Source organism: Elephas maximus, chromosome 13 (assembly GCF_024166365.1).
Source record: "Elephas maximus indicus isolate mEleMax1 chromosome 13, mEleMax1 primary haplotype, whole genome shotgun sequence".
Classification (NCBI taxonomy): Eukaryota; Metazoa; Chordata; class Mammalia; order Proboscidea; family Elephantidae; genus Elephas; species Elephas maximus.
In genome coordinates this window covers 37,823,649-37,841,594 of record NC_064831.1, presented here as the reverse complement: position 1 = coordinate 37,841,594, position 17,946 = coordinate 37,823,649, and the positions used below count along the sequence as shown (strand labels likewise).

The following is a 17,946-nucleotide window of genomic DNA, read 5'->3' as shown; positions in this document are numbered from 1 at the left end:
TAGTCTCAGGAAAAGTATACCCCAGATGACAAAAGCTATACAGACAATTTTCAACATCATTAGGTATGGCAAACACACCAGTTCAGTCTAGAAATTTCATCAATACTAACCTAGTCCTTTTATCCATTAGGCATTCTATTCATTAGACATGGTTCCTAGGGCTTATGGACTACTGAAGGGAATAGGAAAATACTTCAGAATTAAAAAAAAAAAAAAAAGGTTCTAAGAAAATACTCTAAATTGAAAGTAATTTTAAAAGTGAAAGTCATTCAAGATTTTTCATAGACAGCACTTTCTATTTGTTAAGGCATACAGGTGCATTTTGTCATGCTATGGGGTGAGCATCTAAATGTGAGCAAGCCATGGACCTGTGAATATCATCTTACAGTGGCCAGACTCTGACCACATTTCCCCAAATCATTCCCACTCTCAGCCCCCATCTGTCTGCCACTAAAATGGTATGAACAGCAATGGTGTTTGCTGGGGTTGGGAAGGCATGCCAATAATTGCTGAATGAATGAATGAATAATTGAATGGATAAATAAAAGATGCAATAAATAAAACCTCCAATAGAAGTGCATTCAGACATTAAAAATAATCAGGAATTAAACTTATAGAGAAATTTAGAATGCACCTATGATAGTTATCTGAATCTCACTGAGGCCACTCTTCAATTTTCATTAATGTAGCCCTGACTTCTTTAGCCCTTATTTTCATATATTATTTCTTTTGTGGCTTCTTTTGGGGATCAGTAGTTAACAGTTCTTTGATCTGTCATGGTAACTGACAGAATTCGATAGACCCAATTATAAAAACAAAACAAAATTAAAAAAAATTTTTTTTTCAGTTGGGTGGTACTTCTATAATAGAGAACAAAGAATGGCTAGATTATACTTTAGTATACAACTTTTAGCGATTTTCATAATTAGCACATGATGAAGGTGTTTACAAGTACAGGCTCTGAAACCAGCTGACTGGTTAATATTAGCTCCATGACTAGCCAGTTTAACTTTTGTGCTATAGTTCCCTTATCTTCAAAATGAGGATAATAATTTTGAAAAGCTTAACAAAGTATTTCACCTATGAAATGGGAATAATAAAATTTAAAAGCTTAAGCAGGACTCTTAGTTGGAGAAATCATTTATCCCTTATTTGAAAAAAAAAAAGGCACAAAACTTACTTTTATCAGTAGACTAAACATTTTAACAAACAACTTCTCAAATTACAGCAACTAATACCTTTTCAATGCATAGGTTTATCATCACCTATAACCCCACATTCAGCAATAGCCACTGTTAACATATTGGTGTATGGTACTCATGCAATATAATTTATATTTTACATGTTGTTTTGTAGCTTGATTTTCTACTTAGCAATGTATCATGCGCATTTTCTCAAATCAATAAATATTTAAGGATTCCTATACCATTTAGAATAAAATCCAAAGTCCTCACCTTGGCTTACAAGACCCAGTGTCATCTAGCCCAAGTCTCCTGTCTAGCTTTACCTCCTTCTGCCTCCCACCATGCTCACTAAGCTCCAGCTACACTGGCCTTCTGGCTGATCCTTGAGCATGCTGAGCACGCACTTGCCTCAGGGCCTTTGCACCTGCTGTGTCCTCTCTCTCTGGAACCCCTTCCTCCAGATTTTCACATAGCTCATTCCCAAAATCCATTCATATCTCTGCTCTAACATCACCTTCTAACAGGTCTTCCTGAGCACCTTAGGGAAAATAGCTATAACTGTTTATCCCCTTACCCTGATTTATTTTTCATAAAGCACCTCCCAGGATTTAAAATTGCTTTGTGTAGACTTTTATTGTTAAAGCTTTGCTTTACTCAGTAGAATGTAAGCTTCATGAGGGCTGGGATTTCATCTGTCTTCTCTGTTTTATCCCCTGGCACTAGCTTCTAAATAAATTTTTGCTAAATGAATGAATGAATTTTGCTCCAATCTGTAATTTCACAACTACATAAGAACTCTGTTGCGTAGCTATTGCTTAATATATTTAAGTAATCGCCTATTATGAGATATTATAAATAGTAGTGCAATGGATATGCTCATATACATTCTCTTAAATACTTTTCAATTGTTATTGTTCTTTTGGAGCTAAATTAGTGTAGCCGCTCCCTAATCATCCGCCCTCCTTTTCCCTCCTCCCACAGGGTACATCACAACCAGACAGATCTACAACTACATTTATAAAACCATCGAGTTGACTCCAACTCATGAAGACCCCAAGTGTGCAGAGTAAAACTGCTCCATAGGGTTTTCACGACTCTGACCTTTCAGAAGCAGATTGCCAGGCCTTTCTTCTGAGGTACCTCTGGATGGGTTTGAATTACTAACCTTTCAGTTAGTAGCTGAGTGCTTAGCCATTTGCACCACCCAGGGACTCCTATATTATGTCTGTATTTATGCCTATGCCTATCTGTAATATTACACTCCTTTCCTTTCCCTGAATACACAGAGGCTTAAGTTCAAACTCTGAGCTTATTTGTCATTGCTGCTCAGAAATACATTTTCCACTTTAAACAGATTGTTCTTCCTATCCGTTCCTCTAACTACCTTAGTGTACATGGTTCTCTCACAAGAAGGACATTCCTATTTGTTTACCTGCCTAAAATCCACCCATCTTTCAAGACCTTTGCCAATCCCTACTGCTACCATGCTTTTCTAGAATCCAGTTCATATGACTTCTTACTTCTCTGAATTTTTCTGGCATTCCTTGTCTCCATCCCCTTTTAGCCCTTATCACACTCTTATGTTACAATCTCAATAACTGTGATTCCTGAAGAACAGAAGACTTTTACCCCCCTTTTCAAGGTCCTGCATAGTCCTCGGAACAAAATAATACTTTTTCCCTTAACTCTTTTGTCAAAGACAAAACTTTTGTGGAAAATGAGGCAGTTCTTTGAGGGAAGGAATAGTATTACTCACAATAAAGTAGTTTCATCTTCCCATATATATCCTTGGCATATTACCTACCCACTAGCCCACTGTCCTCGAGTCGATTCCGACTCATAGCGACCCTATAGGACAGAGTAGAACTGCCCCGTAGAGTTTCCAAGGAGCGCCTGGTGGATGTGAACTGCCCACCTTTTGGCTAACAGCATAGCAGTTAACCACTACACCACCAGGGTTTCCTACCTACCCACTAACCTTCCACAAATAATTTTTAATTCTTAAATTCCTATTTGCCATCCTTTTTAAGGCACCATAAAAAATTTGTTTCTGACTTTTTTTAATTTTGATTATAGACTTTGAGTTATATTAAGATAACATTATTAAGTATGAACATATATTTAAAGTTTTTGTTTTTTTTAAAGAAATCATCATAAAATCATGATGGGGTGATATCTGAAACATATAGATATTATGTGTTTTTATATGGAAACCCTGGCGGCATAGTGGTTAAGTGCTATGGCTGCTAACCAAAAGGTCGGCAGTTCAAATCCACCAGGTGCTCTTTGGAAACTCTATGGGGCAGTTCTACTCTGCCCTATAGGGTCTAAGTTTTTATACAGGGGGCCTGGGACACAAGGGAAATCACAAAGTATACCTTTCCTTTTCTCAAACATTTTCATACAGGAGGAATCAAATTAAAATGAACAAAGAGGGCTGTCATTAACGGGGAAAAAAAAAAATCCAGAAGGGTGCAGCCCGTGGCCTGAGGGGTGTGTGCAGAGAGGGTGGGAGAAGGCTTTCTCTCCGTGAGTGGGTGATAGAACTGCAAGGAATTCTTAAGCTGATTCCGAAAGTCACACACCTTTGCTGTTTGATCTTGATCAGTTACATTCTTATACTGAAGCTGCAGGCTTTTTTCCCCACCCTTGTGTCCTTTCTGGTTGCCTAGTTTCTGGATCGTCGCCCCAATGCTGTCAGGCAAACGCCCACTTACCATCTTCCTCGTAGAGAAGGCCCATGTGCGCATGCGCTTCGGCTTCTTTCTTCCCACCGTCAATTTTGATCAGTTGAGCAATCTTAAAACATCGTTCATAAAAGTGATTCCTTACCCACTTGTCTTCAGGAGTATTGAAGTAACAGGCCAGAGCATACAAGTTATTATATACATCTTCAAAGTATCCTTCAAAGAGAGAAAAACACAAGCTGCTTTAAAAAAAATTGTCATGAAGCATCCCTCCAAATGGCAAATCAATATAGTGACATTTATTTTCTAGTTTTCCTTAAAAGTAAAATGAAATATTTTTTAAAATCAAACCTAAATGTACGAATTAAATGCATTTTAATTATTAAAATAGCTACGTTAATGAAAGGCTATTCAGATGAGTAAAGCCCTGAAAATCTTTCCCAAAACTTAGAAAGTGTTAGAAATGGATATTTAAAACACAAACCGTTGCCATCGACTGGATTCGGACTCATAGTGACCCTATAGGACACAGTAGAACCCTCCCCCCACCCCCCATAAAGTTTCCAATTCGGGCCTGGTGGATCTGAACCGCCGACTTCTTGGTTAGCAGTCGTAGCACTTAACCACTACACTACCAGGGTTTCCAGAAATGGATATATTATTAGGTTAAAACACTAGACTTTATATAAAATAAAGGACAGGGTAATACCTACTAGCAATGTGCTCTTTTTTTTTTTTTTTGAGGAAATGAGTGTGCGGTATCCACTAGTACTTTTCCCATTTAAGGTTTGAAAAGTATTTATAGGTTCCAGAGAAAGTAGTGTTTCCTAATAATGGCAAAAAGATGATGTGTATAAAGAAAGCAGAGAGGAAGTGGATGTACCAAGAATTTTAACCGAGAAGGAACAAAAATTCACAGGGCAGCGAGATACAAGATATGATGATCAGGGTGAGCCTATCAACACTACACACTTTTAAGTTTCCAGCTGTGTTACGAAACGGTGGATTTCAATACTTTCATTTTCCACAATTTTTTTTCCTGCTGAAAATGCTTAAATAACTAGACATCCTTCTCATTCAGACAGTAGTTACTTAAACCCTAAGTTTTTTTTTTTCTAAAACTGACCTATATGTACACAAAAAAGTGTGTTGATAAGTTGTGAATCAGTCGTATCAACCCCACTGCAATAGGAAATTTGAATGAATATATTATGTGTTAATTAATTTTGCCTCAGTCATGTAAACCTCCCTCTAATAGTGAATATGAGCAAGTTCCGAATCTTTGCAGCTCTTTGCATTTGTGCTGGAAGCAGAGCTGTAAATATGTGGTGGCTTCTGGGTTACTCTTCCAAGGAATTTGTTGTTGTCATAAAATATGTATAACACGACATTTGCCAATTCAACATTTTTCAGGTACACGATTTAGTGATACCAATTACATTGATTGTCAAGAAATTTTTACAACAATCACTATCTGTTAGAATTCACTGGCATTAATTGTTCACTACTACTAGAAAATCAACCCGTATATTCCAGAAGGGATTAAAATTATTAAGAATATTTTTACATTGCCCGTTAGTACTCTTCTAAGAGTGAAATCAAAGAGATCAGAAAAAAATGAAACAGGCTAATTATAACAAAATGTAGCTTTTAAGGACTGTGACAAAATCACCCCAATGTTTCAAAAGAAATTTCTAGAACCTATGCCATTCCTTTACATATGCTTCATAATTTGGTAGGAATTAAAAATAAAAAAATTTAAAAGGGTTCTATATTTTTGAATGAGCTGAGGCTTCCACAAGACTATTTTGCTTTTTAAGGGCTCTCATGATAGGCAACGACTTAGGTGAAAAGTAAACTGTTATTTATTTAAAACAAATCCTCTTACCTCAGAACTGACTTCTTGTGCTTATCTTTCCATCCTGAACTTCCTACCTAATACAAATGGAGCACTAAAGTCTGTTTTGTAATATTGTATATTCTTTGTCGTAGTTACTAATTATTGTTTTTAAAACCGCATAAGTAAAACACTTCATATTCTCCATTAAACAAACAAAACAAAGAAAAGCTTAAAAAATATACATGCGGTCCTGAAATAATTTTTCTGTCTTTCAGTAACTGAACCTTAATAGAATAACATTTGACAAAGTTTTGGGTTTTTTTTTTTTTTTTAGAATGAGTTATACAAGCTATTCAACATTTCATATTTAGAAACTACTAGTCAGAAAAGCTATTTTTTCTATAGAAAATGAAATATTTTTCAGTATCTTAAGTATAAATGTATTTATTTAAGTTCTGAATCTTTAAACAGTCTATACATGGCCTGTATTCTTTACCTTCTCAGTGGCCTTCTCCTTGCTTGCAGACCATTTCCTTGTATTACCAGCAGGTACACTCAAAAGGTCAAAACCACTGGAAACCCTGGTGGCCTAGTGGTTAAGTGCTATGGTTGCTAACCAAGAGGTCGGCAGTTTGAATCTACCAGCACTCCTTAGAAACTGTATGGTGCAGTTCTACTCTGTCCTACAGGGTCACTATGAGTTGGAATCGACTTGATGGCAGTGGGTGGGTTTTTATTGTTGTTTAACATTTAGACAGAAGTTTCTATTGTACTCTCCAAAAAGGAGATTCTGTGATCAAGTGACTTTGGGGAATGGTTCTTGCTCATTTCCTTCTATGGGTGAACCACCACCTATATCAGCACGTTAAAGGCTGTGTTAAGTACTGCAAGAAGGACTTAACACAGCCTTTAACGTGCTGATATAGATAATTCACCTGCTGTTGCCCAAGCATTTATCCCGACAATTATTTTTGCTTTCTTTTGCATAAACACATAAATGTTCTATGGAACTCTGCATGAATAGAGGACACTTTGGGTATCTTACACAAATGCTATTAGGAAAAAATCTTGCTCAACTCTTAATTTAAAGTCAAGTAGAAATGTTTGAATTATCTGTTAATTTGGTTACACATTACCATTATTGCCATCACTTCCCCAACCCCATGGGGCTCAAGGCCCTGCTCATAATGTTACAGATGGTACAGAGATGATTCCCAACAATGGTTAATGTAAGAAACATATCATGGACAAAGAACCAGTTTAGCAAATGGAAAATAATCTAAGAAATGCCCAGCTTACTTCAAACACTTCTTTGCCATAAAACAGCAAGTGATGTTTTGTAAAGTAATTTAAATAACTCCAGGTTGTTGGTCTCTAAGTCTCAAGAGAAGAACCTGATCTAAGATGACTATTGATACCGCCATATCTTTGATTAAACGAAGTTCATTGTAACCCTAGAGTGACGGTCTTTCCAATGTGAAGCAATCAGAATGCTCAGAGATATGCTATTTTAGGATAATTGTCTCACTTCCTAAGACAATATGGGGTAGAATCTTGAGAAACTATTAACATGTACCTGCTAATATAAACTTTGTGATTTAATTCTAGTTTGATTAAACCTTCAACACCCATGATAGAAATACTGGGAAATCAGTGTACTTTTTAAGTTATAGTATTCTTGGAAAATGCCTGTTCAGTTAAAGTCAATATACAGATTATACGGAAAGAAAAAACTGGCTAAATTTATAATTAAGGACATAAAAAGCTTTATTGGAAAGTTCTGGACATTCATTAGGTGCTATACACTGCCTCCCCTGGCTTGGAATGACATCTCCAGGATCCCCTGTGTATGGGCAGTCCTGTGATTCACTGTTCCCATCATTTATTCCATAAATATGCTTAGTTGACGAGGCCGAACCATGCTAAATTGCCTTAATGATTCAAATTCATACATGAAACAGTCTGGAATCTTCCCTCAGGCACTTGCGGCTCCAGCTCCCCCTGCGGCACTGCTGCCCATGATCCCTGCACTTACCTTTTCGTTCAGCGTTCTCAGCCCTGGTCAGGTAGTGGTAGAAGTGATCCAACTTCTCGGGCTGCTCCTCCAGGGGTTTCTGCAACCAGAAGATGGACCTAACTTTCGCAGCCTCCCTCAGGACATCCCATCTCTCCATCAGAGCGAAGAGCTCAGTAAAGGACTTGTGATAGCCCTCTCGCAGCATGTCCACACAGATGTTCTTCTTGTACGAGTTCCTGTAACTGGGAATAAGAACCAGAACACGCAAAGCTTTATTTTAATCCTTCCAATCTGCACAGTGGTTTTATTTTCTAATAATTAAAGGCTGAATCACACTGCCTTTTTTTTTTTTAATCTCAGTGAAAGAACTGAAAGCTATCAAAAGATTTGTGTCTCTAACATCTACAATTGAATAACTTCGGTTGAAATTAATGAAAGACGCCAGGAGCTATCTAAATACAGTAATTCTAATGAAATTATGTTATAAATATAGCAGTTCCAGAGCTGAGCTCCCTGTTGATAAGGAGAAATAAGCTAGTTGGCTGACAATATCAAAAAATACTTGATACACCAGCCTCCTCACCCCCCCCAAAAGCCAATAAGCCAAAGAAAAATTAAATTTCCATTTAATATCAAAACAATGCAGCTCAGAGCTTAACCACTGTGCAACCAGGCCTCCTGATGTAGTCACTATATTAAGTGGTTTCACTGTGTGTTGTGGTGGTCTATTCGTTCACGTGGAAAATATTTATTGAAACCTACTATGTTTTTACTTCCAATTAGGATTAAATTAATGATTCTTTAGGTCAATTCACTTCTAACGTCCATATACAAGGAGATAAACTGTTAAATGCATATCCCATTTATTCATTCAACAAAAAGTTACTGAGTTTCCTACAAAGTGCCAGACACTTTTCTAGACCAAACAAGTTTAATGCCCTTGTGCAGTTTGCATTCTGGAGGGCAAAACACAACCAACACCTAAGTAAACAAATAGCAAATAATTTCAGATGATGACAATTGCTATACAGGAAATAATCAGGGTTATGGGATAATTCAAAAAACAAAAACAAAACACAAGCCCATTGAGGCTGAGTCAATTCCGGCTCATAGCAACCCTACAGGACAGAGTAGAACTGCCCCACGGGGTTTCTAAGGCTGTAAATCTTTACAGAAGCAGACTGCCACATCTTTCTCCCACAGAGCTGCTGATGGCTTCCAACAGCTGACCTTTCAGTTAACGGCCAAGCTCCTTAACCACTGCACCACCATACCTTCTTTTGACACAAACAGTGCCAATCAGTTAAGTGATCGACTACTAGCTGAAAGGTTGGTGGTTCAGACCACCCACAGAAGCCTCAAATGACAGACCTGGAAATTTGCTTCCTAAAGGTCACAGCCTAGAAAACTCTATGGAGTAGTTCTACACTGCACACACGGGGTCGCCGTGAGTCGGAATCAACTCGGTGGCAATTAACAATAGGATAATAGCTAGTTGGTAGCTATTATTGCACTAAAAGAGCAATCAAATGCCCAATGGTATAGCTTTATTCTAATTATTTACAATTTTTTTTTTTAACAGGAAGCATTTAAATATTTAGATCAACAGCATGATATGATGCTACTGGCAATAAAAATTGCAGTGTGGAGTGGAAACAGCACTGGACTTAGTCTGAACACCTGAGTTTGAAGTCCATTTTACCTAACCTCCCTGAATCTCAGTCTTCTCATCTGTAACAATGCATATATTAATATATGTTCTAGCTACCTCACAGGATTCTCCTGAGAACCAAATGAAACTATGCAGGTGAAAATGCTCTGGGACACGTGAAGCTCTGCACTACTGATTTTCGGCTCCTGGCTGTGCATTAGATTCATCTACAGAGTTTAAACACGAAACAAATAACAACAAAAATCAGGCCCTGTCCCCCAGAAATTTCTCATTCAGTGGATCAGCTAAAGCACAGAACAAACAACACACAGCAGGGTGAGGTGAAGACTGGTGTTACAGGAAATTAGGGAAAAAGGCAGAGCCCAGATCATAAAGAGACCTCAAAGCACTGGTAAGAAGATTGGACGAAGTTAGGAGTAGTATAAAGCCATTACAGAGTCTGAGTCAGGGAAGTGACCTGCTGAGACTGTATTTTAGGAAGGTTGTCTGGAATAAGCATCCCAGTTGAGCTGCAAGCTGTTCCCTCCCACCCCCACCCCGCATCTGGTCCTGGATGAAGGGTACCTATTGTTGTAGGACTAGTTCATAGAGAATAAAGAATCCACCTTCTTAGGTCAAAAGATCAAAAGGCACCATCTGAGACCAAAAATATCTGAAATGCAGAAGGAAAGAGGAATACCAGGTTTTGTTTGTTTGTCCCTGTCCTCCCATGGAGAAAGAGGCATGCTATAAAGGGCCATTGTCTTCTCTCCCCTTGCTCCATTCAAATCCTGGAGGATATTGGAGAACAGAACAAGTGTCATATCCCATGAAATCCAGTGAGACTTAAGAGTAGAAAACAACTGTGTCCTGCTTCCCATCTGGGATTCTTGAAGTTTAGGAGGACTACCAACATCCCCCTTCCTTTCTCACCTTACACATGGGCAGGAAAAGGCAATAGAAGGCACTGTGTAGGGTTTCTAGGTAAAGCAGACCAAAACCAGCCCTTATAATTTTCCATAGCCTCTGAAGAGTATGGGAAGAGTATCATAATATTCAAGTAGGCTCTGAGTGTGACACAAACATTAATGGAAAGAGAGAACTGATATGTTTGCCATAACATCACCCAGCTCCAGCAAGGAGGTGTGTGCTACAGGCTGTTGCATGGACTGTCCACTGGGAACTGAAGGAGGGCATAGCTGTTACTCTGAGAATGAGCAACAGTGGGGAACTACTGAAGAAGTGGGATCAGCATGTTCCTAGGAAAGGAGGGAACAACTGCATCAACTAAGTTAGGGATGCATTCAGCATAAGCAGGAGAAAACTTGCCTCACAGTGTCTTTAAAAATAGAGGCTTCTATTTCTCACAGCAGGAGCAGTGGTGGTTCAGAGGTAGAATTCTTGCCTTCCATGCAATAGACCTAGTTTCGGTTCCTGGCCAATGCACCTCAAGGGCAGCCACCTCCCATCTGTCAGAGGAGGCTTGAGTGTTGCTGTGATGCTGAACAGGTTTCGGTGGAGCTGCCAGACTAAGACGGATTAGGAGGAAAAACCTGACAATCTACTTCCAAAAACCAGCCAGTGAAAACCCTACGGACCACAACAGTGCAATCCCATTGTGTGTGGGGTGCTATAAATCAGGGGCCAACTTTATGGCAACTAACAATAACAACAATTTATCACAGCTCAAGATGCCCAAAAGGTAGGTGCTGCTGGCCTTGGTTCAGTGGCCTGGCAAGCTCAAGACCTGTGTCTCTGTGATTATCGTGACATTTTCCTCCTGCTTATCCACTGCTGGTTGCTAGAAGGCTGCTATAGTTCCAGACATCATGTCCAAATTCAAACAAGAAGGAAGGTAAAAGGGAGGAGCCATCAGCTGTGTCTTTCCCTATTATTTGAAAAAACAAAAGCATTCTTGGAACTAGTAGTGGATTTTCACTTTGGTCTCATTGGCCAGAACATGGCCACTCCTTGCTGCAAAGGAGTCTGGGAAAACAAGTATTCTTCCTGTTCTTGGGCACACTGCTGCCCCAAACAAAATTGGAGTTATGTTGGCAAAGAGTAAGAGGGGAATAGATACCAGATAGGCAAATTCAGAATTTATCGCAAGGTCCTAGATGTAGATCAGAAAGTAAATGCTGACAAACCCGTACCCTCATGGTTGCCAGGTAAAATGTACATTGTCTAGTTAAATTTGGATTTGAGATCAACAATGAATAATTTTTTGTATAAGTATGTACCAAATATTGCATGGGGCATACTTACAGTAAAAAATTGTTTATCTCAAATTGAAATTTGACGAGATGTCCTGTGTTTTTATTTGTTAAGTCTGGCAACTCTGCCTTTGTCTCCTACTAGTGCCATGTTTTTTCTATATGGGGAAATAGGGTGAGGGGAAGAAGTTTCAGAATCTGGAATAACCTGAGAAATTGCTGAATTGGACTGACTTTGCCTGAGAGTGACAAGCTGAATTTTTACACTAGGGAGAATCAAGGCCCAGGGACAGAAATTAAAATTAAGTTACAAAAAAATCAAGACTTTCAACTTAGCATCCTTGATCCAGGAGAATGGATGGAAAGAAGGTATAACAGGAAACAGGAAGAACAGATGGGAGACCCGGGTGTAATGTAAAGGAGAGACGATAGGGGCAGGAACTGGGGTAAAGGCAGTGGGGATGAAGACAAATAAGTAGATACAAAACATATTTAGGATATACAGATAATGAGTATTTGATGACTGAGTCCAAAAGGGAGGGAGCTAAAATGACAACTGGGTTATTGGATTGAGTAATTGGTAATTTGCTGAAGAGGAGTCTAAGCCCTGGACTACTAACCAAATCACTGGCAATACAAAATCTGCCCAGAGGCATCTCGGAAGAAAGACTTGGCTATCTACTTCTGAAAAATCACAGCCATTGAAACCCTATGGAGTGCAGTTCTGTTGTGAAACACATGAGGTCACCATGATCCAGAATTGAGTCGATGGCAACTACTTTGCTTTTAAAAAAAAAGCATTTTAGTTTGGTTTAATTTGCTGAAGTTGTTGAGGGGAACACAAAAGGATAAACAGGTTTGGGGAAAGATAATGAGTTTAGTTTCAGATCATCTGACTTTGAGAATCCCAAGGGGATATCCAAGTGGCACCAAGAAGACAGTTTGGGGGGCAGAATAGGAGACCTACAGGACAAGGTGATGGAAATCCCCTCTTGCTTCAAAAGAGCACTGCCTCTTCTATATGTTTTCACACTGGCTGCCCGCCTGTTTTCCTATGAGTGAAGAAGGCATTCTGGGACAGTAATAAAGAAAATTAAAAATTGATAAAAATCAAAATACTGACTTCAGGCAATACAAATGAACACTAGACAGACAGTAAGAAGGTCACCTCAGTTCTAATCCCAACTGTGACAAATATGCAGGAAGTCACTTACTGGCTCTTATGTTCCTCCAGAAAGGCCTGGTAATCTACATCTGAAAAACCAGCCATTGAAAACCCTATGAAGCACAGTTCTACACTGACACACGTGGGGTTGTCATGAGTTGGAACCAACACAACGGCAACTGGTTTTGCTTTTTTGTTCATGTTGGCCTAGCCGGCATCTAGTTCCATTTCACCAAGGGGCAGCTCTTCAAATACTTTGGGGAACTACTGACTTCACACTATGTGTAGTCTTGGTAGGACTGGAATTCAACGATTCTCTGGCCAAGGGGTGGGTGGGTTAGTGACTCAAATTAGAACAACTGGCTTCTCTCCCAGAATTTTGAATCCTGAGGCACCAAACAATCATACAGAAGGTTACTGGAGCTCAATCAATATAGCAGAGGCATCTGACGAGACTCTTCAGTAGTTCTTGCTATCTAGATCCCTTGAAGGGTCCTGTGTCTTGTCCTTTTCTTCTGACCTGGGTTCTTCCCTAAATTCAGCAAGTTACCTAAGATCTTTTCAGTCAAATCTTTTCCCACTTAATTTGGTCAGAAACAGTTTCTGCTGCCTGTGACCAAAGAATACTAACTGATTCATGGATTGGACTAACTTATTTCCAAGACATCTTTCAGCCACCAAATATCCATGACACATGAGTATCAATATTTAAATTTATAGTAAATTAAAAAAATGAATATTCTTTGGAGAAGAGATTCCAAATAGAAATGTATTTAAAAATACATACATAACTATGTTGATATTGTCTCTATTTTATAGACAAACACATATGTGTATGTCATTGTTTAAACCTTGCTGCTAATAGCGGACAGCCAGAAAGTACAATTCCAGCAATTTATTAATTTCAAGCTTCACAGTTAACCCCTTATTTCTTTTAAGCAGAATTATCTTCATTATTAAAATGAACTGGATGCCTGCAAATAAAAACGTGTGCCCATCCGCACCATTTATTTGGATTTCTCAGGTTTTATATTTCATAGCAGAGGATCATAGCCAAACGTCACTTGCCTGATGCAAGTGAATATATATATATATATTTTAAACACACAAATAAAAATATAAACAGAATTCAAATTCATTATTTCATTTGTTATTACATTTGGACATAATGTATATATGTGTTCAGTTACACATTAAAACTTATGCATATTAGTTTAATTTAAAATATGTTGTTTCTAATGGTCAGAAGAGGACCAGTCTCCTTGACTTGAAGCCATGACACTGGCTGAAAGTGAATGAGAATTCTGGTGAAATTTATGGAGAGATCTGGTATTATGGAATTTGAGGAGGGCTCTCCTGGAAGAAAACACAGCATCCGGAGAAGCAGAAGTAGTGGCATTTCTGGGTAAGCTGGACATGGATAAATCTGCATCCTCAGGAAACAACAATTAGCCCTGGAAGAACTTTGCCATTGCAGATACCCGAGGCTGCACCGGGATAACCACAGTCATGACTGGAGAAGAAGATAGTTTAGGGTGTCAGGAAGCAGTCATGCATTTCATGTGGTTCGTATTATCATGGTGCCATTTAAAGGCATTATTCAGTGGAGTGTCTGTGTAGGTGTTTTGAATTCACTTCGAAATTTCACTAGAAATTTGTGAGATTTAAAGAAACTCATAAACTGGAGGAGAGTAAGACTGAATAATCTGACGTTTAACTTGATAGCAGCTGAAAGTGTGGAGATGCTAGAAAACGGGGTGCTTGCTTTGAAACAGCCACGGAGATACCAAAAGATTTTTAAATTCTGCCTTAAATGATTTTGAATTGCTACTGTTTATAGAGCACCTACAGCGTGTCAGGCACAGTGTAGACATCATTTCTAAGGCACGCCATAATTCTCCCAAGTGCTCCTTCCATTATACAGATAAAGAAACTGTCGTTAGTGAGGTTGTGACTTGCCCAAAGCCATACAGGGTAATAAGTGGCAGAGCTGGAATTCATACCCAGCTTTCTTTGGCTGCAAATTCTGAATTCTTTGCACTTCGCCACACTGCCTTCTGCTATACCACATAATGCTGATTTTTCTTTTCCTTCTCCTCCACACAATTTTCTATTTGCGTTGATTGTTTAGGAATTTGACAATTATGATGTGTGTGACTAACCCTCTGATTTGAAAACCCTTATCCCTGCTAATCCACATTTATGTTGAATTGGGGAAGGAAATCCCTATCACTGTGTGTGACTCCCCAGGAGAACAGCCATCCTTAAACAGAGGGAATAGTCGGCCAATGGCATCCACACAAAGCAAATTCAATAGATGTGATCCCCACTCAAGAGCGTAAAGTCCAATGGGAAAAACACTGACAAAGGCAAACAAACATATAAAAAGATAAAAAACACATATTTCTACAAATATGAAAAAGATGAATAAGTGAAGGAGTAGATCTGACAACTTCTTTTATTCTCTCTGCACATACAAATATTTGTGTTAGTAGACTTTCAAAATCAAAATACCAGCAGTATTCAAATATATGATTATTGTATTTAGCGTAATTTTTCATAGGGCTAACTGAAACTACTAGAGCAAGGTGAAGCTCACATTCAGTAAAATATTCAAAAGCAGTTCAATAAAAAACAATACTTTAAAACGACATCATGAAACTTTTATTTAATCTGACAGAGATGAACTCAAAAGATGCGTCATATCTAAAGTCAGGATAATACTTTTATTCAATTATGTTAATATTTATAAGTCACCAGTGGGTTACCATATGTCAGCTATAGCAGCCTTACATGCATCGGGGGGATAAATGTTATTGGAATTACCTATGGGATAATTACATTGACTCTTAAATTAATACTTAAATAGCTTCTGTTAATATAATTTCCATGGAATAAAGTCAGCTACTATTCTTACCCATACATATCAGTGTATATAGATTCCCATAATAATGAGAATGAAAAAAATAGCCATTTCTTGATATACACCAACTGATAAAATTCGTAGAAGTTATTTGGTTTTTTTTTTTTAAGTCTTTTGTGACAGGTTATTTTTTCCCCAAAAGACTAAAAGATGCAGCATTTCTCTAGCCCTATGAAAATATAAAGAAAGAGAAGAAAAAAAAATTGTATTCGAAACTATTTAAGAGCATATAGAATTACAATGAAAACTAAAAGCATTTTTCTTAACTTTCCATCAAGGTTTTTAATTATTATCAGTCATAATATTGAGTAATATAATTTAAAATGCTACTATCATCCCTCACATATACCTTTGTATAATAACAGTTGAGGAATTAAGATTTTGAAGACTTTTATTTTCCATCTACTTCAAAACCCAGCAGGAAAAAAGTTTCAACATAAAGAAAGCTGGTTCTTTTTAAATTTGAAGGATTTCCAAGGAGTTGGCTGGTCTCTGGGGGCATCTACTGGAAATTTAGCAAAACTGCAGTCATATCATGCAAATTTGATAACTTTCATTATCTGTCTTAATACAGATATTATTTTAATTGATATGCAAATAAGGCAACACTCAAAGAAGATAAATGTAAAGTTATGCATGGCATTCTATCTCATCCATCTGGTAACAGGAAAACCTGTAGCTGTCTATGAGATCGGTGAACAAGTACTTAACTGTTAAAAACGTAAACAGGGCAGGTGGCATATCATAGATGAACAGTTTTCAGACCGCTCCATTTTCATGTTTGGGAAATTTGGAAATATATTTTAAACCTAAACACACACATAATTAGCAAGGCATTCTTATTAATCTGAATAAAATATATATAAAAGCAAATGAATTCATTGGCATCCCATACATCCACGTAATAATCTGGTGATCACTGCTTATTGTTTATATAACTTAATTTATACCTCAGTAAATAAAATTTATTGGACTTGGAACAAAACAGAATCTATCCTTTGTCATACTTAGTCATTATAATTAGAAGTAGTCGTTAAAGTGAACATCCTTATTAATTTCTTTAAAAAACTTTAGGGGCATTTCCTTAAATAATATGCATATGCTGTCATAATACAATCTTTGCAACTTATGTATTGTTTGAACATGTATTTCAACAAACAAAAAACTTTGTAAATAAAATTATTGCAGCAATGAGAATTTTAATATCATACAATAAGCATTTTAATATAATATGCATTATAATAACTTTTGGTGAAATTTATAGTTCATATTTGCTTTAAGAAAAAGTAAAAAAAAAAAAAAAGAGAGAGAAAATAATTTTGTGGGCATAAGGTATTGTTCAGTACTTAAATTGGACCCTAATATATCTGACCGCAGTGGGTTTAGTGGGTGGGTATGTCTTACACAGCCCTATAATTTTATATAAAATCCTCTTAAGAAAGATTGAAATATCTACCAGTTTAGTTTCATTTCAGAGTCAAATACACTAATGTATGTATAAGCTTATTTCGTTAGGATTATTCTCCAAATAAATACGGTCTCACCTGTTATCATGTAAAATGTAAAAATATTATCAGAAAATCAGAGCCTAGGTGTTAGTATAGCAGGATTTTTGTTCAGTTTAGATTTAAAGTGACCAGATAACTGAACTAATTTGATAGCTTAAAAATAAATTAATGACATAGCTCCCCAGAAGTTTAGGGAATATAATTTTTAATGTCATTTTCTGAACTATTACAAGTTTACTCATTTGAATCTTCAAATGAAACTGTTCCATATGGAAGTTTCGCTTTATGTATTTGGAAAAGAGAAATTTTCATCTGTTAATAATGAAAGTTAGAAAACATGGCCAGACTTTCAACATTGTAATAGTGTAAATACAAACTGAAAAGTGCCGCTTGAAAAAAAACGAACTCAAGTTCAGCCTTTTATTCTTTAACAAATAAACTCTAACAACAATAAGAAAGTTTACCCTGCAATACTTTGTAAATAGGGCTATTACTAAAAGAACTCCTTCAACACGTAATAAAATATCAAAACATTTGATAGTAGAGAATTCTCCCAATAGCACAGTAAGGATTCATTCTGACAAGAATTAGTTTAATTTAGAATACATGGTACATTTTTGTCGAGTGGGACAAAGATTATTTCTCAGATTCAATTATGTTAGAACTGATGTTTAGCATAAAAGCCAGTCACTTTTGTGAGATCAAAAATGCTAATAAATAATATTTTCACTGGTAATTGTTGGTGGTTATCAGGGAAT

General features: G+C 37.3%; 1 protein-coding gene across 1 annotated transcript in view; it reads right to left on the bottom strand.

Moving 5' to 3' along the window:
• TTC29 (tetratricopeptide repeat domain 29) overlaps nucleotides 1-17,946 on the bottom strand; it is a 301,390-nt gene that overhangs the window by 242,392 nt on the left and 41,052 nt on the right. The window contains exons 4-5 of the mRNA XM_049905435.1: nucleotides 7,747-7,970; nucleotides 3,902-4,087 (exon numbers count right to left, since the gene is read on the bottom strand). Coding sequence (XP_049761392.1) covers nucleotides 3,902-4,087; nucleotides 7,747-7,970 — 410 coding nt within the window. The remainder of the gene's footprint in view (nucleotides 1-3,901; nucleotides 4,088-7,746; nucleotides 7,971-17,946) is intronic.